This window comes from Salmo trutta, chromosome 10 (genome assembly GCF_901001165.1).
Source record: "Salmo trutta chromosome 10, fSalTru1.1, whole genome shotgun sequence".
NCBI classification, from domain to species: Eukaryota; Metazoa; Chordata; class Actinopteri; order Salmoniformes; family Salmonidae; genus Salmo; species Salmo trutta.
Genome location: NC_042966.1, coordinates 26327077 through 26346244, shown reverse-complemented (window position 1 = coordinate 26346244; position 19168 = coordinate 26327077). Strand labels below are relative to the sequence as shown.

The 19168-nt window shown below is 43.0% G+C and overlaps 1 protein-coding gene across 4 annotated transcripts in view; it reads left to right on the top strand.

Annotated features, from left to right (window-relative positions):
- The first annotated feature begins 9 nt into the window (after positions 1 to 9).
- Positions 10 to 19168, top strand: part of LOC115201460 (rho GTPase-activating protein 15) — a 29096-nt gene continuing 9937 nt past the window's right edge. For 2 of the 4 annotated variants that reach the window (XM_029765101.1, XM_029765099.1), the window contains exons 1-5: positions 10 to 282; positions 1450 to 1626; positions 1821 to 2625; positions 17875 to 18339; positions 18903 to 19142. In XM_029765101.1, coding sequence (XP_029620961.1) covers positions 1547 to 1626; positions 1821 to 2625; positions 17875 to 18339; positions 18903 to 19142 — 1590 coding nt within the window. In that variant the 5' untranslated portion in view covers positions 10 to 282; positions 1450 to 1546. Of the gene's footprint in view, positions 283 to 1449; positions 1627 to 1820; positions 2626 to 14835; positions 15049 to 17874; positions 18340 to 18902; positions 19143 to 19168 lie in introns of those variants that run through there. The other 2 variants (XM_029765100.1, XM_029765102.1) reach the window with 2 other exon arrangements.

Sequence of the window (19168 nt, the reverse complement as noted above, 5' to 3'; positions counted from 1 at the left end):
GAAATGATACAGAGGCAGTCAGGCAAGTTGAAACCTGCATGCGCACACAGGGCAGTGGTAGACTACTCGGATTTATAACTGACACCACAGGACCTCTGAACACAGGACTCTTGGACAAGTGAACTAATTTGATGGAAACTAGATGGTGAAAGAGATTTACCAGGTTTAATATGATGGGTATTAATGCAAATGGAAGTTATTAAACTCCCTCTGACATCTGGGAGCCGCTGAACATTCAGCGAGAAGAGGACAAAGTTGGTACAAGCCTTCTTGCACCTCCAGGTAGGCACATTTATTGTATCGTCAAGCCTTGAATTACATTGGTTTTATTGTAAAAGTTAGGTGTAATGTTAGTGTGCATTATTGTGACATGGGATTCCCTTTGAATGACACTTTGGCTATTCCGCTCTTAGTGGGGATTAAATCATGTGTTTAACTTGTTCTGCATAACATCTCTGACTCATTAAAATGTAGGGTTGGTTTTTACCCTTGGCTTTATCAAGATCAAAACTTTATTTCAACACCATATCAAGCAAGTTACTCTAACTCAAAGAAGATATTTAAAATGCATTTTCACTAGGACATTAGATCCAAGTACAATATCCAATGTCAACAAAATACAATTGTTATGACAGATCAGATGGCTCACTCACTTTGAATGGGTAAGAATGGAGAGGGAATCAACTTGGACCAATTTGACTTCTGACCAGTAATTGGTCCTGGTTGTCAATGCTTTCACAATACTAAAATTAGAGGGAGGAACTGAGTCCTGTGTTTTCTGCAGTTCTCCATTGGCCTCTGGAGGCCTTATATGGGAAACTGAGATTGACTATGGAGTGATCTGAGAATCGTCACCCCTGGGTGGTGCAGGGCTACAGGCTTCCTGTTCTGTGGGCTCTGCGTGTGTGTGTGTGCCTGTGTTGTGTCTTTAGTGCTCTAAATTTTGGGTTAGGGCGTTCTGCACTGCAGTGACGGCTGTCAGCAACTTCCTGTAGCAGTATTTTCATGCATAGCGATGGGAACCAACATTTAATGGTGTCTGCCTGCCCATTTTCAAGTTAAAATCATGGAACAAAAACGGCCATACTGGTCAGTCTGCATTCTTTTTGATAATAATCTGTAAGGCAGACGTCCATCATGTTGCTAGAGGACAAAGATGGACTTTAGTAACTGAGTACTTCCACAACAGAGATCCTATTAAATTTGTTCTAATATGTAATTCTGTGACTCCCACAATGTTGAGGTTCCCTAACGCCTATTACTGTATGGCCAGTGTAGCAGAGTCCTGTCTCAGTTTACTGGATCTGAATTTTTTATGTTTTTAATGCAAATAAAGTGTATGTCCCAAATGCCACTCTACCAATGGACCCTGGTTAAAAGTAGGATGCCATTTAAGATGCACAAAGTCAGATACAGCAGTTTTAAATGTACCCTATCGACTGTTTCCAGCTCCAAGATGACCTCTTCTGAAATGTGACTGTCTGCATCTCAATACAGAGGCCCCAGCCAGGGGAGCGGCTGACTGTGTAGGCCTACCTACAGTAACATGGAGATGGTGCAGGTGGAGTTTGAGTATGAGTACACAGCCAGGGATGGGGCTCTGGTCTCCATCAAGCCCAACGACATGTAATTGAATTGAAAATATTTATTGTCCATAAAATATTTCACAAAATGGAAATTAGTCATCAGCTCATGGTAAAATGAGTACAATTACAAACAAACAGATTAGACAACATGATATAGATTATAGACGTACTGTGTGTTTTGCACAGCCCAAACATGTTGTTTACATTGCCTTTTTGGGCCTGTAATGTTCGCAGGTACATCCTGGTCTCCAGGACCAACGAGCACTGGTGGCACGTCCGGAAGGACCAGGGCACCAAGCCCTTCTACATCCCTGCAAAGTATGTGAGGGAGCTCTCTGTGGAGACCCAGGGCCAACTGGACCTCACCGATCCTGGGACTCAGAGTCACACGTCCCCGCAGGCAACGACTGACAGAGAGCCACCGAAGATGTCTAACAAAGGTCAAAGGCCAGGCGCTGTGATGATGGTCCATGTGTCCACGGATCACTCTGCGCGATCACTTTCCACTCACAGGAAGTCCACAGTCAGGGTCTCACAAGATATTGAGCGGTATGAGCACGTGAAGACAATGGTGGGACTGCAGACCTCCAACAACGAGACTAGAGAGAGCCCGCCATGTGATCTGAAGAGGCAGAGTTTAGTTCCAGGTGTCTCATTCAACTCAGCCTCAGACACTCCAGGTCTTGGAGATTTGCTGCAGCGCCCTTCCCTAAAGCTCCTTGTCCCACCCGAGCCCACAAGTGGACTTCCTCAGTTGCAGTCAGGCCATTCTCCGTTTATCAAGGATCCAGTTGAACAGCAGAACTCAGACGGCTGGATGATGAAAACACTGGCAGGGGATCCTAGTGGGCAATCTCATTTATATCAGGACTCTGATATCTATGAGACTATATCAGATATACCACTCTCAGAGTTGACAGACATAGTGGGAACAGAACCGGCTGGATCTCTGGGTGCAACGAAAACACCAGCAGAACAGCAAAGCCTGGCTCAAACTTGTGGTCCGATTGATGTTACAGCCCCTTCTCTTTCGGATCAGGTAAGATTGAGAGTCAGTGATTAATTTTCCTACATTCATTTCACATTTCCACAAACTTCAAAGTGCTTCCTTTCAAATGGTATCAAGAAATGCATATCCTTGCGAAAATTGAAAAAAAGTGTCCTTAAGAGGTTAAGTAATGATGGACTGTTGTTTCTCTTTGCTTATTTGAGCTGTTCTTGCCATAATATGGACTTGGTCTTTTACCAAATAGGGTTATCTTCTGTATACCAACCCTGCCTTGTCACAACACAACTGATTGGCTCAAATGCATTAAGAAGGAAAGAAATTCCACAAATTAACTTTTCACAAGGCACACCTGTTAATTGAAATGCATTCTGGGTGACTACTTCATGAAGCCAGTTGAGAGAATGCCAAGAGTGTGCAAAGCTATCAAGGCAAAGGGTGGCTACCATTGAAGAATCTCACCTATAAGATATATTTTGATTTGTTTAACACTTTTTTGGTTAGTACATGATTCCATATGTGTTATTTCATAGTTTTAATGTCTAAACTATTATTCTACACTGTAGAAAATAGTCCTATGTCCCATTGTTCAGCAGCCCAGTGGCTGACATGCCTTGCTCCTATTCTTACTAAGCAATGGGACCCTTAATCTCCTTCCGGAGGGCAGCAGTTCAAAACATAGAGCAAGATTGTGTGTTGGGTTCTCTATGTTGCGTTTGGCCTTGTCCATTGTTTGTTTATCATAGAGGCCCTGAAGCCCCCTGAACTGCAGCTCACAGAGCTTGGACCCCAGATTCACAGTCCGCCTAAGGATACCCTTATTATAAACTGACAGGCCACCGTACCAGGCCAGGAAACAGAATGTTGGCACACTCTCTATATGGCAGGTGTAATAGTTGGAGAGTATCCGGGTGTTAACATTCGGTTTTCTCAGTCTGCGCAGGAGGTACAGTCGTTGTTGGTATTTTTTATTGATATTCTCAGTGTTGGCATTAAAAGAGTATGTGCTGTCCATGATGGTTCCCATGTACTTAACTCCACACTCTCGCTTCACCATCCAGGACTAGGTGGCTCACTGGGTCTGCCTCCGGAAATCAATAAGCAGTTATTTTGTTTGTTGGTGTTAAGTGTGAGGTAGTTTTGCACCAGTCATGAACCTTTCATTGTAGTTACTCTGTTGTATTTATTTTAAGAAAAGGACTGGTCTGATTCGTTCCATGATTCATAGAGGAATTATTACTGTACTCAATGTTTGTATCCCAAATGGCACCTGGTCAAAAGTAGTGCCCTATATAGAGGAATAGGGTGCAAATTGGGAATCATACAATGAATCACAGTCCCAGATGAGAACTAGGTGTATTGCTTGTGTCAGATTTCCCAAAAGTTAATGTGGTCAACAGGACTCATAATGAATCACACTCAGAGAAATACTGTATTACCTTCTGGGATGCATAAACATGAGTCGAAAGATGCTTTCAGTAAGTGAGGCTTGTGATCTGCATTAAAGATACATGGTGATATTGTCATTAACAGAATGCAATGTGTTCGGTTGAAAGTTGTGCTGTTAACTTGGTTTTTCCATAAGAAATGTATCCATAAAACATGCATGAGATGATAACATCCCTGCTAATGTATGGAAAGATTCCCAACATAGCATGGCATATCTTGGCTGTAGTAGACTCAATTTCTTATTCTATGCCAGCTCATCTACATATGAATACACACACACCCTTTTGTGTGCCAGTCCAACGGGTAAGGGGGTGCCCCTAGAATGCAACTGTAGTGTCCAGACCAGCTGATTCAAGTGTTCTATCTGGTCAGGTTGGTGCAACTGTCTGGAATACGTTAAGCGGGACCAAATCACTGTTAGGTGCGTATGGACCTATGCAATTTCATTGGAACAATTATAACTATGTCAGATTTCCCAAAAGTGGCATCGTCTTTCTATCTCTTATTACCTTTTATTTGTATTACCGTGAATGTGGGTCGGGTTTAGGGGAGAGTTTTTGGGGCAACCACAGAACAGGTTAGAAACGGGTTAATTCTGCTGGTTCGAATCGGTAGGCTACCTACGTACTGTAACAAGAAAGGAAAGAGTTAATCCGAAATGTAGGCTACCAACAAACCAACCATTTCCAAACGGCTGGTTGTAGTTGCTTCCAGTTGCTGCATGTTGACGAGAATTATCCAACCTAAAAAAAATATGGAAATTTAGCGAATGCAAATGACATTGAATAAAGTTGGTTGGCTTGACAGGCGCAACATCGTTTTTCGGAGAAACCTTTAACTTTCCACGAGTCCGATGTCATCGTTGGTTCACCTGTTCCGAGGTAAAGTGACGTAGGGCGCTTCAAGTATCAGGATGTACAGTCAAGCATGGAACAATTTGTATCCATCTTGGTGTAGCCTATAAATTAGCTACATTTTATCTGCTCCACTTGCGATTTTAAAGCTATTACATTGTTGCACGTGGCAATGTGAAAACATTATGATTGTGGACTAAACTAGTATAGTAGGCCTAAATTGCTATAATAGAACTGGATCTAGTTTTCAAACTGAAACGTGTTTAATGTAGAAAGACTATTTAAAAAGCTTAGAAAAAGCCACCGCAGATACTGGTTTATTTTCTAAAATCGGTTTTACCATAGTATCCATCTATATCTATCCCTAAATGACAGAAAGGCAGAGAGCTGGTTTGTGGCTCAACAATAATCCTCAGTGGAATGAATGACACCCTCACTTCCCCTGTCTGTTGGGACAATGAAGGATGCATCTCAAATGGCACTCTACACCCTGTGTAGTGCACTACTTTTGACCAGGACCCATAGTGCTCTGGTCAACAGCAATGAAATGTATAGGGAATATGGTGCCATTTAGGATGCAGAAGGTTGCAACTCATGTGGACGTGCCAGGACCTCTCAAGTGGAGCCCCACTTCCCCACAATGGAGGTCCGTCTCCATGGTAATGTGTGGGGGTTTAGAGTTTAACTCAGAAGAAGCAGCTAGCTAGGGCTTAGGTTAGGTGGCATTGACAACCATGCCATGCAGTGTGTGTATAGGCTATGCACAATGTGCACACTGGCAATCAAACGCACATTTAGGTAATTGTCAAGTCTTTACTCATTCTATCAGTACATGACATGTACTGTAGGCTAGTTCCAGTGCTTCCTGAATTGAAGCGCTCTAGGTAAATATAATGAACCAAAATATAAACGCAACAATTTCACATTTTACTGAGTTACAGTTCATATGAGGAAATCAGTGAATTTAAATAAATTCATTAGACCCTAATAAATGGATTTCACATGACTGCGAATACAGATATGCATCTGTTGGTCAAATCAAATCACATGTATTTATAAAGCCCTTTTTACATAAGCAGATGTCACAAAGTGCTTATACAGAAACCCAGCCTAAAACCCCAAACAGCAAGCAATGCAAATGTAGAAGCACGGTGGCTAAAACTCCCTAGAAAGGCAGGGACCTAGGAAAAAACTAGAGGAACCAGGCTATGAAGGGTTGTCAGTCCTTTTCTGGCTGTGCCCGATAGAGATTATAAGAGTACATGGCCATTAAGGCCAGATTGTTCTTCAAGGTGTTCAAATGTTCATAAATGACCAGCAGTGTCAGATACCTTTTGAGAAATAAATAAAAGGTAAGGGCGTGGATCAATAAACCAATCTGTATCTGGTGTGATCACCATTTGCCTCATGCAGTGTGAAACTTCTCCTTGGCATAGAGTTGATCAGGCTGTTGATTGTGAAGTGTTGTCCCACTCTTCTTAAATGGCTGTGCGAAGTTGCTTGATATTGGCAGGAACTGGAACACCCTGTCATACATGTTGATCCAGAGCATTCCAAACATGCTCAATGGGTGACATGTTTGGTGAGTATGCAGGCCATGGAAGAACTGGGACATTTTCAGCTTCCAGGAATTGTGTACAGATCCTTGCAACATGAGGCTGTGCATTATCATGCTGAAACATGAGGCACGACAATGGATCTCGTCACGGTATCTCTGTGCATTCAAATTGCCATCGATAAAATGCAATTGTGTTCATTGTCCATAGCTCATGCCTGCCCATACCATAACCCCAACGCCACTATGGAACACTCTGTTCACAACGTTGACATCAGCAAACTGCTCACCCACATGACGCCATACACTTGGTATGTGGTTTTGAGGCCGGTTGGACGTACTGCCAAGTTCTCTAAAACGACGTTGGAAGCGGCTTATGGTAGAGAAATTAACATTCAATTATCTGGCAAAAGCTCTGATGGACATTCCTGCAGTCAGTGTGCCAATTGCACGCTCCCTCAACTTGAGAAATCTGTGGCGTTGTGTGACAAAACTCCACATTTTAGTGGGCTTTTATTGTCCCCAGCACCTGGTACAATGATCATGCTGTTTAATCAGCTTCTTGATATGCCACACCTGTTAGTTGGATGGATTATCTTGGCAAATAAGAAATGCTCACTAACAGGAATGTAAACAAATTTGTGCAAAACATTTGAGAGAAATTGTCTTTTTGTGCATCTGGAACATTTTGGGGATCTTTTATTTGAATCTCATGAAAACAACACTACATGTTGCACATATTTGTTTTCAGTGTACATACCCTTGGTTCATCTGATATGGTTAGTTGGCTAAACTGTTCTGGATGAGTGGCAATGAATGGTCTTGTGGCACCCCTGCTATGCAGCAACAAGGGTAGTGTTCCAAATTGCACCCTATTCCCTATTTGGTGCATTACTTTTGACCAGGGCCCATAGGGCTATGGTCAAAATTTGTGCACTATATAGGGAATATAAGGTTCCATTTGGGACAGAACTTAGGACTATCATTGTAAAATAAGAATTTGTTCTTAACTGACTTGCTTAGTTAAGTAAAAAAAAAAAGGAAATAAAATGTGCCATGTGCAACAGATTTCTGAAATAAGCCGCATTTTAGGTGCAACTGGATAGCAGTCCTGTAGGTTTTACAGGAGTAAATGACAAGGTGTATTAAGGCTGGCACACATCGCACCGAAAGTGGATCTAGCGTTCTTCTGCTGATCGTTCAGCGCGCTGTGTTTTAGGGACTACCCGCTGTAGACGCCTGACTCGGTGCGCCCTTGGTTCGCAAATTACGCTCAGAGGTGCTAAGTACTCTCGGCCAGCAAACGCTGTTGGTGTGTCTGTGCCCTTAGTGTCTGACTTGCATCATCTTACATGTCTTGTAACTGTAGCCTTCACTTACACTGTACCATAGTTCACTACTTTGATCAGAGACCTATGTAGGGAATAGGGTGCCATTTGGGATGCAATCTTTAATATACTGTTTAGAGCTAAGCAGAAGCCACATGAAGGTTAAAATAAGAGCTGTCAGTTTCTAATGAAATTTACTGTCAAAAAGAATGCATGCATTTGATCAGAGATTTTTGGTGGGAAAACCCTTCCCTGAAAGTTTTGATTGAATATTGACCACTGTCGGTCTATAGCCTTGATCATCCAAACTAGACATGTCGATGTCAGTCCAATGTTTTCATGTGTCAATAGGACCGATGTCCCAAAGATCTTTTAAAAGAGACGCCAACATGTATTTGACTCAACATACACTATCTCAACCCCTCTGTGGTTTTGGCAGGGTGTACTGTCCATTCAGCTGGCTGTGTGTGTGCACCTTTGTGTGTGCGTGTCCATTCTCCCGTGCTGTGATTGGGACTAGGACTGGGACTTCGAGAGGCACTGGGGGACCCTGAACAGACAGCCTCTGAGTCTGAACAGATCACAACATAACCTAGAGACAGACAGTACAGCAGCTGTTGTAAGTTGCTTTGTTCTGCAGACCAAAGTCACATGCCAGGAAACACTCTGTTCCTGCTCTCTGACAGAATAGAACACTGGGTAGCGTGTTGTTCAGGGGAAGGACATACAGGTGAGTCCATTGTCGGATTGTTCCCCTCCTCAGCAGCAACACTGGCCAAATGGCATCCCATTCCCAATATGGTGCACTTTGCTTACTACTTTTGACCAGGGCCCATAGTAGTGCACTTTAAAGGAAATAGGGTGCCATTTGGGACTGTCTGAGTGAGATGTTTTCTGATTCAATTGAAGTGGTTGTCCTTGAATTATAGCTGTGCTGCTCAGGGATATTATGTTTTATTGTGGTCATTTAACCTTGGTAGTGGTGAGTGGTTAGTCTTGGTTTATTGGTACTAGTGTGTGAACCAGAGCAACAGCTCTATCACTACCAGAGCCCATAGGGTCAAAAACAGTGCACTACAAAGCCAATAGGGGGTCATCTGGGACATATCCTAGGCATGGCTTCTTAACTGAAATCATGGGGAGGTTATTTGAGAGTAAGGATGGGTGAATACATGTAGATGAATCCAACATTTAGGCTAACATGCAATGTCATGATCCAGAGACTGTCATGATGGTTGGACTATCGACTGAAGTGGACTATCCTAGTTAAATAAAAATTAACTCAATTGACCTGAAAGTGAATGTAGGAATGCATTGCTTATATGATCCAATTAATCAGCAATTCCTTAACTATTGTTGTGAACAAACTATTCATGTGAAAGAATAGTAATAGTGTTATCTTCATGTTCATGCATCACTAGATGTATTGCTTTGGTAAACACACATACACACCACTTGAGTGGGAGGTGGAAAGTCATCATTTTTCTCTGTACTTGTGTAGTATCTCCTCTAGCGGCTCCCATTGACTGCTCCTCAGCTGTAATGAGACTATTCAATGACTGCATTTACACAGGCAACCCAATTCTGCTGTTTTTTTTCTCTCTAATTGGTCTTTTGACCAATCAGATCAGTGCTGAAAAAGATCTGATGTGACTCGTCAAAAGAACAATTCGTGGAATAAAATATCAGAATGGGGCTGCCCGTCTAAACGCAGCAAATGTCTCAAGTATCTTGTCTCCTTGGTCAAGTAATCATATTAGATCAGGAATGTCTTTCATGTCATCTTGATGCATGTTTTTAAATGTTTTTAATTTTTTTTTACATATTCTATATACGTAATGATAGGGTTAACTGTTTGGGACTTGGCTATCAAAGCACCTGAGATTTGCTTACCTTAAGTAAATATGTATTTTAGCTAAGTAGCTTTACTGTGTACAGTACTGCAGGCATTCTTGGGCAGCAGTTGTTACCACGTATCTTTGACTATTGAGCTCTTATAATGTTACCACAGTATATTCAGACATTACCATATCATCTCTCTTTTGTATAGATCTCTATGTACCATCTATGTTCTAGAGATCTGTTTTCCTGCAGATCCTACTGGAGCTGGTTTTCTGCCTCGGGGCAGTCAGAAGAACGCCAGTCAGCCTGGCCTGAGGAGATGGGTAGGGAAGTGATACGGTTGGTGTGCTGTATGTAGATTGTAGGAGGAGGTAGAACTAGAATTCCACACAGCATTCTCTGGGGTAATCCAGGATTCTGGGCCATGAGGAGTGATGTAACGGGGGAGGAGTCAGACTCATTCAATCGGCTGACTGTTTTTGTGGTGTGATTAGGGCCCCAATGTGCTTCCCTATTGTTTGATTGGATGATTGCTAAAGCGGTTAAGTAATCAGGCAGATTGCTGATTCATAGCATTGCTCAAGACTACCGTATGAGAGAAATTTCAGCTTTTTCTCCTTTAGGGCAATTAGAGACTATGCAAAATATTGCAATCGTCTCCTAGTTCAACAACATAACAATGTTTCCTCTTCCGCAGTGCTTCACTTTCATTCTTTTGTTTGGAATTTCAATTTGAAACACTCACAAAACAGAGGATGTATGATCTTTGACAAACTTTACAAAAAATCATGAATTAAATTACTTGAATTTGAATGGGCCATATCCCCTGTTAAGTTATCTGTCTGCATCAATGAAGTGTGTCGTCCACTCAGGTCCTTGTTTGTGAGTCTGAAATACAGGCCTCCTCTGTGCTTACGTAGTAGCATAAGCATAGTGTGAGGCTGCTGGCCCGGGCACATTTGAATAGCAAAACACCTTGTGCCCAGGTACCAAATATAGAGGTGAAATATTTGGGATGTTCCAGGAACTGTATTTGCCAGGGTGCCAATCGGTTTCTGCTGTCTTGCCAACTGGTTGACACGGGGCATCTCTGATGTTTACTGCAGATAATATTCCTGCTTGGTGAATCCAAGCCAATGGATGTAAAAAATAACTATTCAAACGTCAACTGCAACCGCCAGCCTTAATCTGAAAAACACTACAGTCATTGATGGAGATGTAGTGCTACTATTGTACACCGACCACAATATTGGTTGGTGTGTTGTGGTACTGTTGGTTGGGGTGTTGTGATACTATTGGTTGGGGTATTATCATTATACTATTGGTTGGGGTATTATCATTATACTATTGGTTGGGGTATTATCATTATACTATTGGTTGGGGTATTATCATTATACTATTGGTTGGGGTGTTATCATTATACTATTGGTTGGGGTGTTATGATACAGTGCCTTCGGAAAGTATTCAGACCGCTTGACTTTTTCACATTTTGTTAGGTTACAGCCTTATTCTGAAATTGATTACATTTATTTTTTTTCCTCATCAATCTACACACAATACCCCATAGTGACAAAGCAAAAACAGGTTTTTAGAAATGTTTGATAATTTATTAAAAATAAAAACTGAAATATTACATTTACATACAGTTGAAGTTTACATACACCTTAGCCAAATACATTTAAACTCAGTTTTTCACAATTCCTGACATTTAATCCTAAAATTCCCTGTTTTAGGTCAGTTAGGATCACCAGTTTAAGAATATGAAATGCCAGAATAATAGTAGAGAGAAGGCTTTATTTCAGCTTTTATTTATTTCATCACATTCCCAGTGGGTCAGAAGTTTACATACACTCAATTAGTATTTGGTAGCATTGCCTTTAAATTATTTAACTTGGGTCAAACATTTTGGGTAGCCTTCCACAAGCTTCCCACAATAAAGCTTTAACTTCCTGACTGATGTCTTGAGATGTTGCTTCAATATATCCACATAATTTCCCTTCCTTATGAAGCCATCTATTTTGTGAAGTGCACCAGTCCCTCCTGCAGCAAAGCACCCCCACAACATGATGCTGCCACCCCCATGCGTCACGATTGGGATGGTGTTCTTCGGCTTGCAAGCCTCCCCCTTTTTCCTCCAAACATAACGATGGTCATTATGGCCAAACAGTTCTATTTTTGCTAAATCAGACCAGAGGACATTTCTCCAAAAAGTATGATCTTTGTCCCCATGTGCAGTTGCAAACCGTAGTCTGGCTTTTTTATGGTGGATTTGGTGCAGTGGCTTCTTCCTTGCTGAGCGGCCTTTCAGGTTATGTCGATATAGGACTTGTTTTACTGTGGATATAGATACTTTTGTACCTGTTTCCTCCAGCATCTTCACAAGGTCCTTTGCTGTTGTTCTGGGATTGATTTGCACTTTTCGCACCAAAATACGTTCATCTCTAGGAGACAGAACGCGTCTCCTTCCTGAGCGGTATGACGGCTGCGTGGTCCTATGGTGTTTATACTTTTTTTTTCTGAGGTCTTGGCTGATTTATTTTGATTTTCCCATGATGTCAAGCAAAGAGGCACAGAGTTTGAAGATAGGCCTTGAAATGCATCCACAGGTACACCTCCAATTGACTCAAATGTTGTCAATTAGCGTATCACAAGCTTCTAAAGCCATGACATCATTTTCTGGAATTTTCCAAGCTGTTTAAAGGCACAATCAACTTAGTGTATGTAAACTTCTGACCCACTGGAATTGTGATACAGTGAATTATAAGTGAAATAATCTGTCTGTAAACAATTGTTGGAAAAATTACTTGTGTTATGCAGAAAATAATGTCCTAACCACTCCACAAGAAATTTGTGGAGTGGTTGAAAAATTAGTTTTAATGACTCCAACCGAAGTGTATGTAAACTTCTCACTTCAACCATAAGTATTCATAGCCTTTACTCGATACTTTGTTGAAGCACCCACCTTTGACAGCGATTACAGCCTTGAGTCTTCTTGGGTATGATGCTGCAAGCTTGGCACACCTGTATTTGGGGAGTTTCTCCCATTCTTCTCTGCAGATCCTCTCAAGCTCTGTCAGGTTGGATGGGGAGCGCCGCAGCACACCTATTTTCAGGTCTCAACAGAGATGTTTGATCGGGTTCAAGTCCGGACTCTGGCTGGGCCACTCAAGGACATTCAGAAACCACTCCTGCGTTGTCTTGGCTGTGTGCTTAGGGTCATTGTCCTGTTGGAAGGTGAACATTTGCCCCAGTCTGAGGTCCTGAGTGCTCTGGAGCAGGTTTTCATAAAGGATCTCTCTGTACTTTGCGCCATTCATCTTTGCCTCGATCCTGACTAGTCTCCCAGTCCCTGCCGCTGAAAAACATCCCCACAGCGTGATGCTACCACCACTATGCTTCACCATAAGGATGGTGCCAGGTTTCCTCCAGAAGTGACGCTTGGCATTCAGGCGAAAGAGTTCAATCTTGGTTTCATCAGACCGGAGAATCTTGTTTCTCATGGTGTGAGAGTCTTTAAGTGCCTCTTGGCAAACTCCAAGCAGCCTGTCATGTGCCTTTTACTGAGGAGTGGGTTCCGTCTGGCCACTCTACCATAAAGGCCTGATTTGTGGAGTGCTGCAGAGTTGTCCTTCTGGAAGGTTCTACATCTCCACAGAGGAACTCCAGAGCTCTTTCAGAGTGACCATTGTGTTCTTGGTCACCTCCCTGACCAAGGCCCTTCTCCCCCGATTGCTCAGTGTGGCCGGGCGGCCAGCTCTAGGAAGAGTCTTGGTGGTTCCCAACTTCTTCCATTTAAGAATGATGGCGGCCACTGTGTTCTTGGACCTTCAGTGCTGCAGACATGTTTTGGTACCCTTCCCCAGATCTGTGCCTCGACACAATCCTGTCTCTGAGCTCTACGGACAATTCCTTTGACCTCATGGCTTGGTTTTTGCTCTGACATGCACTGTCAACTGTGGGACCTTATATAGACAGGTGTGTGCCTTTCCAAATCATGTCCAATCAATTGAATTTACCACAGTTGGACTCCAATCAAGTTGTAGAAACATCTCAAGGATGATCAATGGAAACCGGATATACCTGAGCTCAATTTCGAGTCTCATAGCAAAGGGTCTGAATACTTATGTAAATAAGGTAATTTCTGTTTAAAATTTGTAATATATTTGCAAAAATGTCATTATGGGGTATTGTGTGTAGATTTTTTTATTTAATCAATTTCAGAATAAGACTGTAAAGTAACAAAATGTGGAAAAAGTCAAGGTGTCTGAATACTTTCTGAAGGCACTGTACTGTTGGTTTTGTGTTTTATGATACTATTAGTTGATGAATTATGATGATGCTATTGGTTGCAGTGGTATGATACATTTTATGATACTATTAGTTGTGTCAGTATGGATGTTATGGTACTACATTTCGGCCAAAGGCTGCAGACAGTCAGCAGTCTGATCTGTGAACAGTCTGATCCTCCCTGGAAGGAAGTGATGGTTGAGCAACTGTCCCTTCACTCAAGTTTCCTGTCTCAAGTAAAACACCCACCAACTCCGCAGTCTGAGCTTCAGCTACTCTGGGTTCCTCCTAGTTTTACAGCAACATTGTCCATTGAAATGTGTACATTTCTCCTCTACACAGTGCACAATTATACTTTTCTATGTAAATTTGGCAAGCAATTCTTAAACATTTGTCATTTGATTTGGAAACCAATAGTAGTAGTCAGATTCTTACTGTTAGTGCTACTTTCAGGCTGATTATGAGGTTTTCTAATGTTAATGTAAAGACTACTTCACAAAGGAGATATAACAGTCAAACCATGACCTTTGTGAGTACAGTGGACTAGCTAAACCCAGAGTTTTTTTTCTCAGTATCCTCTTAGTTCTGCCCTGGCTTCCTCGCTAATTAATCTAATTCACCACTTGAGTAAAGGAATGCACTCTCCTAAAGCTTTGTTTCCATGCCGACATTTCCTTTTTCATCATTGGTAAGACAGAAAGGAAATGGGTTCAAATGACCTGTCCTCTCTATCTGCCTCCTCTCTCTCTCTCTCTGGCTCTCGCTATCTCTCACGCTCTCGTTCTCTCTCGTTCTCTCTCTCTCTCGTTCTCTCTCTCTCTCGTTCTCTCTCTCTCTCTCTGCCTCCCTCCATCTGAAACACCCCCCCCTCCCCGTCATTGTAACAGAGTAGGCAGTTCTCCTTTCCGAGGCATCTCTGTCATTGGTGTGTGAGCGCACACTGCACGGTGTGTGTGCCTGCCTGCCTCTGCTCCTGTCAGTTCAGTCCTGTGGTAGATGGTGTAGCTGTGTAGCTGTGCTCTGGTGAGCTGTATTATATGGCTCTACTAATTAGGATTACATAAACATGGTGGATCTTTATGCAAAGCCCCGGCATGGGTATCAGACCCGGGGGGGCTTGGCTCTACCAATTGCAAACCAGGTAGGTCCAGAACAAACTGTATAGCGTATGTCTCTAAATGCAACAATGCAGCCTCACCAAAACTGTCAGTGCACTGGTTTTGATGGCTCTATGGCTAAATTGGATGGTTCTGAATGTAGATCAGAGTGTGTTGGGTTTGTTGTACAGTGTATATACAACATTGACAGTGTTTACATCTACCTTGTTATCACTTTCTTGCTTCCTGTTTAGTCTACTTGGTCTCACCCTTCTGCGGATATATTGCTTCAGCTCAACTTTGTTTTCCTCTGTTGCCGTGTATGTCAGCCTCAGAGAGCATGCTCAGTAACACAAGTAACGCCGCCTTCTGCATGGTTAATGCATAGATCCATTAAGCACTCTTGACGTTAGAGTTTTGCCAGGTGTTAGTTGCCAAATTTGCCAACACAAAACCATAGTTTCTCACACATGGGTATTACATTTACTGTGAGGTGCTTGCTGAGTGTGTTGATGAAATGGGTAGATTGAGGGTTTTGCCTGTTGTTTATGTTTATTGGTGACACTGACATTTTGCCCACACAAAGACCGACTTTCTCACTTCGGGTTGGTGTGTGTTTACTGTGTGGTGTTTGCTCTGGGTAGATATATTTTCCAGTGAGCAGGGGAGGGGGCATTTCAGAATCAACACAGTGAGAGATCAATGATGCAACTCTCTAATTTCCTCTTGCTTGTCTGTATTTTGTTGATCTATTTTCGGTTCAATTGCCTGGTCATGTGTATTGATTACCTTGTGGTGATAATGAGATCAATAATGATGCTAATGACAGGCCAAAAACCTCTAGATGGGACACCGAGTCCATATCTGATACAAAATGTATTATTATTAACCAGAGGAAAATAGTCAAATTTACTCATTTCTATCCATATCTGCCTTCCGACCTTTGACCGATATAAATAGGCTTCCGACCTGTCACCGTTCATCAATCCAGTGGTAGGTTTTCAGTCTAAAGGATCCTGTTGTGATAGTCCCAACCAGAAGGCACAGCTGATCAAGGTCCCTGGTAAATATAGACTATGGGAGAGGGAGGGAGAGATCAACAGTCCCTCTCACAGTGCCGTGATGATAACAACATATCCATCAGGGTTCCCAGAGGGACGTCCCAGGAATCCTAGTCATTCAGACACCTCCTCATTGGAATACAGCAGGTGAAACTTAGGCCACTGGAACAGATAAGAAAAGACTCCAGGTTAGACTCGGGCCTCTGAAATTGTAGGATCAGATCGTCTATTTTAGATGGGGGTCATTTCAACGGAAGTGGGTAGCCTAGTGGTTAAGAGTTTTGGGCCAGTAACTGAAAAGTTGCTGGTTCGAATATCCAAGCCAACTAGGTGAAAAATCTGCCTGTGCCCTTGAGCAAGGCACTTATCCCTAATTGCTCCTGTAAGTCGCTCTGCATAAATGACCAAAATATAAATGAAAAACATTGATTTTAGCAGGAGTAAGTGATTGTGCCAATGTTTTCTGGAATGATGGACACAGAAGTACATTAGGCATTTACATCTCTCATTTATTCAATACAATTAAAACAACTTTATTTATCTGAGGGGCAATTACTTGGGGCAGTCTGCAACAACAATGACAACAAGACTAACATTTAGGCTAACTCAACTGACCTAACTATGTGTATTGGTCTTGACTAGGGCTATATTTACATACTGGTGATGTAATTTGCCTCCTACTGTAAAATGGTTTCTGTAACTGTGGGTTGCAGATAAGAGGAAGAATAAAATGTAATATTAACTTATATTCAGTCAACAGTTGAATTGGCTTGTATTCAGTGAACGTGTGAGTCATAATAATTTGTTTTACAGTTCTGTATTGTGCAGAATTTATAGTGCGCCTGCTGTAGTTGATTAGTAACCATTGTCGAACTGTCGAATGAAACCTGAGTATTGGCCTTCTATATTTGTTTGTGGACAGTTGTTATTGTTCTGGAACATTACCACCACCCTTAGACGAAAGACAATGTCACACATGAATGCCTGGGCGGACTTTGAAGTAGGCATAGAGTTTTAGTTTGTCGAGTGTTGCATCTCCACTTTTGGCAATGCAGAGTCTGTGTGTGTGGGTACCTGGGTAATAGTGGGTGTCTGTAAATTTAGACAAAAACTAGGCGGTGGTTTATGGTCTGGAGCTCAATGCTTTCTGTTTAGCTTTAGATTTGACTTTCTAAGCTGACTGCACCGGAAGGAAGACTGTTCTATCACCCTCTTTCTGAGTGCTAAAGGTGAAAGTGGCTTTTTTTCTCTCCAGAAATATCACAGCTTCTTTTATCTACTCAGAACCAACTGACTGTCTATAGAGCTGTGAGACTAAAGTTGATGTTCGTTTTTTATTCACAGGTTTGTCTCTCTGCCGCATTAAGTATTCGGACGGCCTAGAATCAGTGTCACTTGACCTCAGCCTCGTCCCAGATCTGGTTGTGCTGTTTTTTCCAACTCCTGGGCTGATTCCTCACCGTTCAGCACATAAACAGATCTGGTTGTGCTGTTTTTTCCAACACCTGGGCTGATTCCTCACCGTTCAGCACATAAACAGATCTGGTTGTGCTGTTTTTTCCAACTCCTGGGCTGATTCCTCACCGTTCAGCACATAAACAGATCTGGTTGTGCTGTTTTTTCCAACTCCTGGGCTGATTCCTCACCGTTCAGCACATAAACAGATCTGGTTGTGCTGTTTTTTCCAACTCCTGGGCTGATTCCTCACCGTTCAGCACATAAACAGATCTGGGACAAGGCTTGGCGTCACTCTGTAGTTCTAAACTCTTCCAGATGACCCCTGACCCATATTTCCTGCTCTTCCCATAGGTTGACAATGAGAGTGCCCAGAACGCTGTGTACGTCAATGTAGCGGAGCTCCACAGAAACGTCTCTGAGTCCCCTCCCTCGGCCTCCTCCCCTCCCTGCTCTCCTCCTTACCTGGACTCTGAGGGATGGGAGGTGCACACTGACCAGGAGAGTGGACAGGAGTACTACTACCACCCTGAATCGGGGCAGACCACCTGGGACAACCCCCACATAGACCCTGAGGCTCCCACTGAGGAGCCTGTGTGTTCGTCTCCCTCGCCCTCCTCTCAGTCGCCCATCTCCACCTCTGTCTCCCCCCCTGCATGGACCGCTGACTGGGAGCAGTGTTTGGATGTGACTAGCGGCCGCCAGTACTTCTACAACCCAGTATCGGGGGAGACGTCTTGGGAGCCCCCAGAGCCACAGTGCCCCTACCCCCCTCTGATGGAGTCGCTGAGTGGGCCCAGCTCTCTGGAGGAAGGGCCGGTAAGGCCTGCTCCACTTAGACACTCACTTACTTAGTCTATTATAGTTTCACCCATGGGAAGTCTACAAATAATACAACACTCATCTTTTTAATGAAATTAAGCTCCTGCTAAGTCCTACACCTACAGTACGTAGCAGACAGTTATTTTTCATAGATGTAGTTTTCCTCAAACTATTAGGCAATGCATTCTGTACATGCTCACGTTGACCTCATTGTGAACTTTTTGCGAGCTGCATTCTTGTGTTTTCACAGTTCTAAAGAGATGTGAAAGAATAAGCTAAAAGCTGTTTAAACTGCTTAGTTGAAATGAGGAACTTTGAAAAGCTGAAAGGAACCCGGGAGGAAGGTTATCCATTGTCCTGGTCTCGATCTGTTTTGAAGCAGCACAATGAGAACACTGAATGTTACATTCTCACAACGTGTGTATGTATCTCTGTGTTGTCTGTCTTTGTGTGTGTGTGTGTGTGTGTGTGTGTGTGTGTGTGTGTGTGTGTGTGTGTGTGTGTGTGTGTGTGTGTCTGTGTTCACACGCATGTGTGTGTGCGTCTGTGTGTGTGTCCAGCCTCCCCTGCCTGAGGAGGACTACCCGGCCGAGGCTGACCTACCTGGATCCCTGGAAGAGGAGCCGTTGGCTTTGTCCCCAGTGGACCCTCACTCCTTCCATAAGGACTACACCCGCAGCCATGTGATCCAGGCGGTCATCCCCAGGGCCAGCCTGGACAGGAGCGCCCCAACTGGCTGGAACCTCAATGTAGACCCTGATGGAACATGGGTGTTCTCCAGCAAACACTCACCTGAGCAGGTACACAGACCCTTTATTTATCCATT